Source organism: Musa acuminata, chromosome BXJ3-9 (genome assembly GCF_036884655.1).
Source record: "Musa acuminata AAA Group cultivar baxijiao chromosome BXJ3-9, Cavendish_Baxijiao_AAA, whole genome shotgun sequence".
NCBI lineage: Eukaryota > Viridiplantae > Streptophyta > Magnoliopsida > Zingiberales > Musaceae > Musa > Musa acuminata.
This window is the reverse complement of record NC_088357.1, coordinates 48728531-48738716: the sequence shown is the minus strand read 5'-3', so window position 1 is coordinate 48738716 and position 10186 is coordinate 48728531. Positions and strand designations below refer to the sequence as shown.

At 39.4% G+C, this 10186-nt stretch overlaps 1 protein-coding gene across 1 annotated transcript in view; it reads left to right on the top strand.

Annotated features, from left to right (window-relative positions):
- Nucleotides 1-4052, top strand: part of LOC135648911 (dihydroneopterin aldolase 2-like) — a 46774-nt gene extending 42722 nt beyond the window's left edge. The window contains exon 2 of the mRNA XM_065166928.1: nt 3619-4052. Within this exon, the coding sequence (XP_065023000.1) occupies nt 3619-3760 (142 nt within the window). The 3' untranslated portion in view covers nt 3761-4052. The remainder of the gene's footprint in view (nt 1-3618) is intronic.
- Nucleotides 4053-10186: the final 6134 nt, after the last annotated feature.

The window sequence follows — 10186 nt, the reverse complement described above, 5'->3', positions numbered from 1 at the left end:
CAAAAGCACCATAAAATTCCACGGAGGTCTGACTATGCTTGGCATGCAGCAACTTCCGCACAGGACCGAGGAGAGGAGGAGAGGAGTTGCTGCATGCCGTGGGTGCATGCAGCCCACGGTACTGTGTGGAAGTTGCTGCATGCCGAGTAAATAAACCCAAGAAAGTTGCTGGAATTTTGATCGGTGTTCTGAAAAGAGGGTGGCTTTTCTTGTTTCCAACTACATGCGATCGGTCCTCCGCGAGTGTGTTTTCTTGCCGATTGTATTTTCTTGAGTCTATTTTTTTTTGGCTCGCTATTATGAGGGTATGCCATCACCTCTTTCTTTGGATGCGAAGCTATTTCTTATTACACAATAAGAGGAGGTAAAAGATAAGAAATGGGTAAAAGAAAAACTCACCATCGTGTGTTCTTGAAGTCCCTCCTCTCCTCGGTCCTGTGCGGAAGTTGTTGCATGCCGAATAAATGAACTCTCACGGTTTCCTTCTTCTTTTACTTGTGAAACCTTTTGTGACTCCGTAGGTCGACATACGTTGACCCCATCGACCCACCACCCCCTCGTTACATTGGTGGATTTAGTTGGGTTCCTTCGATATAACATACAACGAAGGCCAAGGGGGAAGCATCGTGTGTTCTTAAAAGAGGGTTGCTTTTCTTATTTCCAACTACCGGAGATCAAATTCAGCTTACCTCTCGAAGCTATGTATGATATTGTGGTGTGGTTTATCACCGTCCAGAAAACCACGTCACCGCTCGCTCATTCACTCTCCATCGTCAGTATATCCATTAATTCCGCTCCTTCCAAATCCTCTTGTCGTCGGCATTTTACATTCATCTTGCCCATTACTCCATCTGCCAGCTAATTCCAGCTAATTTTATATAAATATCTAAGAAAATGAAAGGAAAGAGAAAAAGAAAAAGGTGATCTGTATTTACGCCGGTTGTTGGCGCCTTTAATGCACCGTGATTACCTTCCGGTCTCCTCCTGTGAGGAGCAGTGCTCACCGAGCTACGAAACACCGTCCCGTCATCGTGGTGCCCTGGGGCCAGGCTACTGACGTCAGCGCTGTGGAAGGGCGTCGCCGTTCTGATGCGATACGAAGCTGTTTGCTGGTCGGCCCGCAACACCGCGGCTACAATCAGGCACCAACGTTCTGCCCCACTTACAGGTCGCCACGTACGCACATCCGATGAGGTGAATCTAAACCGTCCATCTGACGAAGCCGCCCATCACGCGGCTAACGTAGTTTGTGGCGACGTCGGAGTGGTCATGGTCCAAGCGACGATGCGCTCGAGGCGCATCGTAACCAAAACGTTGTCGATGGAGTTAACAGTTGGATCGCGAAGCAAGCGAATCGTAAGGCAGATTCGATGCCGACGATGCAATGAGCTCGAGCGCACGGGGACGCATGTACCAGAATAAAACCGCCGCGTCTCTCCCGTCCTCGTCCTCGTCCTCGTTTCCACCGTCATCGGCGAGCGAGGATAAAGAGAGGAGTAGGTAATGGGGGAGGCGGCAACCGAGAACGGGGCGAGGAAGGCGACGTCCCCGGAGGAGGAGCACCCGAGCAAGGCGTTCGGGTGGCCGGCGAGGGACGCTTCCGGACTCTTCTCTCCCTTCGTCTTCTCCCGGAGGTGAACTCCCCCCCATCTTCTCTTCCTTTGGTTCTTATTCGATTTTCTCTTTCGTTTCTCTCCCCATCTTCCTCCCAACACTTGCACTCCCCCTCGCTCCTGTTCTTGAACTGTTTCTTTAAGAACCTTGTTCGAGTAGCTTTCTCGTAGGACCGATCATAGACTAATAATTATACAAGATTCGGAGGATGCCCGTATTGTGTGTGGTACGATGAAATTCGGTAGGAGCCATGTGTGAGTGAACTCGAGATGCAGCGGTGGAGGAACAGAGGAGAGCACTCCGGCGATGCGTCTCCGAGAAGTGCCGATTCGACAAACCTTGATCCGAGATTTATGGCTTTCGTCTGGCTCACCGTTGAATCGAGATCTTTGTGGAAGCTCGATTGGTTTCGGCCCATAACTTGGACCTCTCTCTAAGTGGTCTGGTTATGGGACAAGGCTCCGCCCATTTCATCTGTCACAAGGCTTAGCCCATGACGGGCTTTGCCCCATTTGGAAAGACTACAGTAGCAGATAACTTAGATGTCTTTTCAATATTAACTGGACAGTAGAACGATTGACATACATCACTGCAACAATCATCGTTGACTATGATTTCATGTTATGGCTGTCGCTGTTAGCAAACCTCATCAATATCTTGGCAGTACTTATGTCAGAACACCTCAACAAAGCCACCATTGTTAGGGCATAGAGAAGAAGAAGAAGACAGTTCAAAGTAGGTTCTCCGATTCAGAATCATGACTATGATTAACCAAAAGAATCGCCAAGAATGTCCACAACGTCCAAGTTAGCTGCCAACCACCACCATGATCACTACTGGCTCTTCCATTTGATCCCCAACACCACCAGAAATCATTTCTTCCTGTTTTGTTTGTGTGCAACGGAGAGGGACAATTGAATTGAAGTAGATTGGCGTGCCTCAGTGACTACATTGACCAAACATTACCCATAGAAGGGAGTCCCCTTCGACTAATTATGGCTAACCGTTATCTTTCTCATCCAGTTAAACAAGCATGAGAAAGATACACACAAGCATGCAGTTAAAGAGTGAGGAAGAGGACATACCAAATGTGCATTCTAGCCATCTTTGTTCCACCACCCCGTTGTGGTAGCTCAGAAAGGTCATAGCGTCATCAAGAACACGTTTCAGCATAGAAACCAAGTAAGATATTTGTGTTGAACATGTTCTTCGCAGCATGCAGTTGGCCTCAACCGAAATCGTCTCGTTCCTACCAAACCCAAGCATCTGTGCTTCCCCATCAAACCAATCGTATGCATGCGGCGACACGAGAGGCGATGGAAACTCTCGTGACCATGCAACCGAACTCCACACAACTCTCGAATGAACCGATTATAAATATCCTCCCACTTCTGCACTCCCCTTCATCACTCTCGCTCCGTTCCTTGTGCAGAACACTAAGCCATGGCCACCTCCCTTTCCATTGTCCTCTGTTTCTCTCTTTGGGTGCTCTTCCTCTTGGACAACTCACCAGCCCAACTTGGCTTGGGCCAGCAGAGAGCAGGTGAACCATGGATGAGTGCCCACCACTACAGCCGCGTGAGCCACTGTGTAGCCAGCTTCCGAGGGCACACGTCGGGTGAGCTCAAGGGCGCTTAGTTTATCGATTCTGCAGTGGCTCACGCGGCTGTAGTGATGGGCACTCATCCATGGATCACCTGCTCTCTGCTGGCCCAAGCCAAGTTGGGCTGGTGAGTTGTGCAAGAGGAGGAGCACCCAAAGAGAGAAAGAGAGGAGTACTGTAACCAGTTTACTGAACAGCTCCAGTGTGTGGGTGTGGCTGCATGTCGTCGTACCATCCAACCGAGAGGCCTTCTCTTGCCATCCATTTCTAGCACACCACGTCTCGTCTATATTGTGCATGGCTCGTTCATGCATATACGTCGTGCTCTTTTGTAAATGGTGATTTAATTCCATGTCATATATATTGTCTTAAAGCTCGACGATGGTCTATGGTGGATGCAGGAAGGGGAATCATTGGAACAGTGTTCCTTGGTTGCCTAGAGACGTTCCCATCCTTCCAGCAACCCAAACAAATATGGGAGCAGGAGACAGGCAAAGAATGTCAGAGGTTCCGATACAAGCACCAGATGATCCACTGCCATGAGGGAGACATCATGGCATTGCCCGCTAGAGTTACTTATTGGAGCTACAACAATGGCGACGAAACTGTTGTTGCGACTACAACAATGGCATTATCGTCTTCGACACAAGCAGCAACGCCAATCAATTGGATCGCCAGCACAGGGTGGTCAGCCACTTCGTGAAGAAGGCATCGAGTCTCCTGCGGAGGCGGGGGAGGCGCTGATGAACTCAGTACTGCAAATATGGCTCGGGTTTTGTGGATTATGTTAGTTTGGGAAGTCCCACGTAGTTCTAATCGGAAAAATCAAATTTGTTATCTCCTATTGTAATTATAAATAAGGGTACGAGCTTTCAAGCCAAATGCACCACAAGAAAAATCTAATTGTTTGCTTTAGGTCTAATTTCTATTAAATCTATATTTAATTAAAATAGTTTGAATTTATAGTTTGGACTTTTATTGTTTAGTAGTTTAATTTATTTTATGGCTTACAAACATTTTCCTAAGACATTTATAATTGTCCCTTTTATAGTAGAGTTTTGCTTTTCCTCCGTCCGTGGACGTAAGTCAATTGATCGAACCATGTAAATCTGATGTCCTTGTCTTTTTTATTTTTCTGTTTTATTGTCCTTATTGGGTTGCCAAATTACCTTTTGGTAAATTTCTTAAGGGCCCAGCTCTAACAAGGTATCAGAGCTTGGTTTCGGGATATTTGGACAACGATGATAATAACAAAGATCATTGTCGAGAAATTCGATAAAAATATCATTTTGGCATGTGACAACTCAAGATGGATTTGACACTACAGGGAGCTGAGAATATTTCAAATGATACGTTAAAGGAAGATCTTGCAGGTATGGATAAGAAGGCCCGATCAAACATTATTCTAAATCTTTCTGACAAGGTTTTACGGGAGGTAGCTACGGAGACTACGGCCAAGAGCATGTGGGACAAGCTTAAAGCCTTGTATATGAAGAGGACAGTAGAGAATCGTCTTTACTTGAAGCAGAGTTTGTATATGCTTCGGATGACTAAAGGTACATCTATACTTTCACATCTTAATAAATTTGATTTCTTAGTTATGGATTTGGAGAATATAGATGCGAAAATTGATGACGTAGATAAAGCCTTGTTACTTTTGTGTCCTCTTCCCCAATCCTATCCTTTAAGTATTTTCGTGGTACTATGATTTATGAAAAAGAAATAATTTTGTACCAAAAAATTAAATCTACACTAAAATCTAAGGAGCAGATAAACAGGGATATCACTGGGAAAGTAGAGGGAATCAGGCTGAGGGTCTAGTTGTTAAGGGTAGAACGGATAAAAGGAAATTTGATAGTAGTCGATCTAAATCTAGATCTAAATCCAAGCATAAAAATTTGGAGTATAGATATTGTCATAAAATGAGGCACATTAAGGTTGATTGCTTTAAATTGAAAAATAAATTAAAGCAAAAGGGAAAAATTATTGAAAAAACTACTAAGTCCGTTGAAGCTAGTGTAGTAGCTGATGAGAATGTTGTAAAAATATTTTCTTTGCTACTGATAACAGGACGAGGTCTAAAAATGAATGGATTTTAGATTCGGATTGTTCTTATCACGTGTCCCAATAGAGATTTGTTTTCCATATATGAATTTTGTAATGATGGAATTGTTTTGATACGCAATAATGTCGCGTGTGATATTATTGGTAGAGGCACAATCCGAATTAAAATGCATGATGGTATTGTGAGGACGCTCACAAATGTTAGATATGTTCTTTAAATAAGAACCTCATCTCTTTAGGTATCCTAGAGGCTCTTGAGTGTAAATACGTAGTTGAAGGTGGAGTTATGAAAGTTTCTAGAAGTTCCCTTGTGGTTATGAAAGTTTGTAGGTCTTGTAGTTTGTATATTTTGTTAGGAACTATTGTCACAGGCTTGGTTGCAGTCTCGTCATCATTATTGTGTGATTCTGACATCACTAATTTATGACATATACGTTTGGGTCATATGAGCGAAAAATATTTGAGCATATTGAGTAAAAAGAGTCTTCTTTGCGGATAGAGTACTGGGCCACTAGATTTCTATAAACACTGCATTTTTAGAAAGCATAAAAGAGTCGGCTTCAATTCTCTGATAGTTCACAAAATGAAATATACTCTTGACTATATTCATTCAGACCTTTGGGGTACAGCGCATGTTCAATCTAAGGGTGGTGATAGGTATATGTTAACTTTCATTGACGATTATTCCAAGAAAGTTTAGGTTTATTTCCTAAAGTATAAAAATGATATTTTTCTAACCTTTAAACAATTGAATTTTTTGATTGAGAAGCAAACATGTAAACAAATTAAGCGATTTCAAACAAATAATGGCATAGAATTTTGTGAATGTGACTTTGATGAATTCTGTAAAAATAAAGGAATTGTTCGGCATCGCACTGTTAGGATGACTCCTCAGCAAAATGGTGTAGCCGAACGTATGAATAGAACACTCATAGAAAGAGCAAGGTGTATGATCTCAAATGTAGAGTTGACAAAGAACTTTTGGGTAGAGGCGATTAATATGACCTGTTACGATGTCAACCACGCTTTTATGTAGCACTTAATTTTAAAACTCTTACTGATTATTCTGATTTTAAATTTTTTTGGTGTCCAGCATACATGCATATAAATAAAAGAAAATTAGAACCACGAGCTAAAAAGTATATTTTCCTTAGATATACTTCTAGGGTGAAATTATATAGATTATGATGTTCTGATCTCAAATCCCAAAAATTTATAATCAGTAGAGATGTTACTTTTGATGATTTGTCGATGTTATTTTCTAAAGAGGAATCTACTAGTTATACAAATGATAGTGCGCAGAAGCAAATAGAGCTTGAGATTGGTAGTTCTGATTCTTTTCAGTCGAACTCTTCTACTCAAAGAATACCGGTAGATGATCCCGAGTCTACTTACGAAGATGATCCAGAGGAAAAACAATATTTCATAGCCAATGATAGACCACGGAGAGATATTCGACCACCACAAAGATATACAAATTTGATTGTATATGATTTGTCTGTTGCAGAAGAAACAAGTGAAGTTGGTGAGCCTACTACATACTCAGATGCAGTTTCTTGTGATAATTTCGCTGAGTGGTTGATTACGATGAATGAAGAAATTGAATCTCTCCATAAGAATATAACTTGGGATCTTATGAAGCCACCTTCGGGTAAGAAAATTGTTAGATGTAAATGGGTTTTCAAAAGGAAGGACGGTATTCCAGGGGTTGAAGATACAAGGTTCAAAGTATGATTGGTTGTAAAGGGCTATAGTTAGGTACATGGTGTTGATTTTAATGACGTATTTTCACCTGTTGTTAAACATAGCTCTATTTGTGTTTTGCTTGCTTTAGTTGCCATGTATGATTTGGAATTGGAGCAACTTGATGTCAAGACAGCTTTCTTATATGGTGAACTTGAAGAATAAATTTACATGGAGCAACCTCATGTATTTGAAATTGAAGATAAGGAAGACCATGTTTGCTTGTTAAAGAAATCCTTGTACGGATTGAAGTAGTTTCCAAGACAATGGTATAAGAGGTTTAATTCTTTTATGTTGAGTTATGGTTACACGAGAAGCATATATGATAGCTGTGTCTACTTCCGGAAGTTAACTAATGACTCTTTTGTGTATTTGTTGCTTTATGTTGATAGCATGCTTATTGTAGCTAAGAATTTGTCATAAATTCACACTTTCAAAATGTAGCCGAGCGGTAAATTTGAAATGAAAGATTTGGGAGTAACTAAGAAATTTTTTTAGCATGGAGATCAAAAGAGAACGAGGAGTTGAAAAATTATTTCTGACCCAAAAGAATTACCTCGAGAATGTCTCTAAGTGGTTTGACATGAAAAACGCTAAGCCAATGAGTACTCTTTCTAGCCATTTTCGACTATATACTGCTCAGTCACCATAGTCAGTTGAAGAGGAAGAATATATGGTGCAAGTTCCATATTCCAGTGCCATCGACAGTATTATATATGCAATGATTTATACTTGTCGAGATATTTCACAAGCAGTCAGTGTGGTTAGCAGATATATGTCTCGCCCGGGTAAAACACATTGGCAGGCTGTGAAGTGGATTCTTAGATACTTGCAAGAGACTTCAGATGCTTGTTTGGAGTTTGGAAAAAATCGTGACACTTTGGTTGGTTTCTTCAACTTTTATTATGCTGCGGATCTTGATAAACGAAGATCTTTGACATGCTATATTTTTTGCATTGGCGGTTGTGTAATTAGTTGGAAAGCTTCCTTACAACCTGTCGTGGCTTTATCCACTACAGAGGCAGAATATATGGCAGTGCAGAGGCGATCAAAGAAGTTTTATGGTTAAGAGGTTTGTTCGGCGAATTATGTCTGCATCAAGGTGTTACTATAGATTACTGTGATAATCAAAGTGCTATTCATTTGACTAAAAATCAGATGTATCATGAGAGGACGAAACACATCGATGTGAAGTTTCATTTTATTTGAGATACTACTGCTGAGGGAAAGGTCCTTGTTTAGAAAGTTTATACGAAGGACAATCCAGTTGACATGCTTACGAAATCTCTTCTGGTTTACAAGTTCAATGCTTGGACTTGGTGTTCATTGTTGGTTATTGCCTATTAGGGCTTTTTGTGAAAAAGGTAAAGCAAGTTTTGTTAATTGTCAATATTATGACATGTCAAGGTGGAGATTTATTAGTTTGACAAGTCCCACATAGTCCCACATCGGGAAAATCAAGCTTGTTTATCTCCTATTGCAACTGTAAATAAAGGCATGAGTTTTGAAGCCAGTTATACTATAATAAAAACCTAATTGTTTGCTTTGAATTTAATTTTTATTAAGTTCATAGTTAATTAAAATAGTTTGGACTTTTCTTGTTTAATATTTTATGGGCTAAGAATATTTTTCTAAGATATTTATAATTATCCCTTTTATTGTAAAGTTTTTTATTGTAGTGTCATTGTCTCTTTTATTTTTCTATTTTATTATTTTTATTGGGTTGTCATGATAAATTTCGTAGGGATTGTCTCTTTTATTTTTTTACTTTATTATTTTTATTGGGTTGTGATAGTAAATTTTTTAGGATTAACTCTAACGTATTAAAACCCGGGAACATTATTAGTTTGAAGCCAATAATGATTGCGGGAAGCAAGATGCATTAGATAAGTGTATTTTCAGTTCTCAACTCAAATAAAAAATGTTTGGAGCATTAGATAAGGTTACGGGTTTTGTTTCTTTGTTCCAATGTAGAGTTTATGTGACATTATATATATATATATATATATATATATATATATATATATATATATATATATATATATATATATATATATATATATATATATATATATATATATATATATATATATATATATATGATCTCCATCGAACTCACTGATCCAATTAATCTATAATCATGATCTTAACTTGAATATTTAAAGAATAAATACTTAAAATATGTTGTTATTTTTTATACTCTGACCAATCAATTGATATCTCATGCTTCGAAGCATTTGAAATATAAGTGTTACTATTGTCAATTTGAATTATCAACATTATCGAATCAATTGAGAGAATTATTTATTAGTAACGTCAAACTTGGTTAATTAAACAAACACGATAAGTGCCTTTTAACCTATAATAGGGCAATATTTTCTAAAAAAAAAGTTTAATAATAATTTTTATACACCTGCATGTTTAAGAGACATTTTTTTTCACAACCAAAATACTCTGAGTTATTTGGGTTAATAAAAATATTAAGTATTTGAACTATTCCTTTTTTAAATCTTAGATTGATTTTTTTAAAAAAAAAAATAAATTTATTACATTCATTTCTAAAATACTCCGATCTCAATCCCTCGGATTAGACAAGGTAGCTTCTTTTGTCACAAATTTCAGATCCTGCTAAACTGTATTGCAAAGAAGTCTCTCTCTGTTTTGTAGTCTCCATCGACAATGTTGTGCAAATGCAGTCAGTCATACCATATTTTTGTGAAAAACTTAATTCTGAAACTGGAGATATGGATCACACTTATCCTCACTGATTTTTGTTTATTTATTTATTTATTTATTTATTTATTTTTCTGCCTGTGTTAGGCAGGCGGTTGGCCAAGTTGGAAATGTTGAAGCGCCCTCCAAAGAAGGTAATCGATCCTTCGGTGTCATGGACCAGCGTTTGTGTAATGCACCGTGGAACTTGGGGGCCGGTCCTCTGGTGCGTGTATGGATTGTTGTTGGCTCCACTGTATACATTGCATGAACTTGTTGTTGAGAGTAATGAATGGTACGGTGACAACTCGTCATTGGTATTGCGTTGCGTGATGCAATCACATGTAAGACTTTGACGATCATTTTAGACATGGATGGAAATGAATTGCATCCGATGGGATGGGATGGGATGGGAAGTAGCTTTCTTGTTCGTTATCATAACTAAAAATG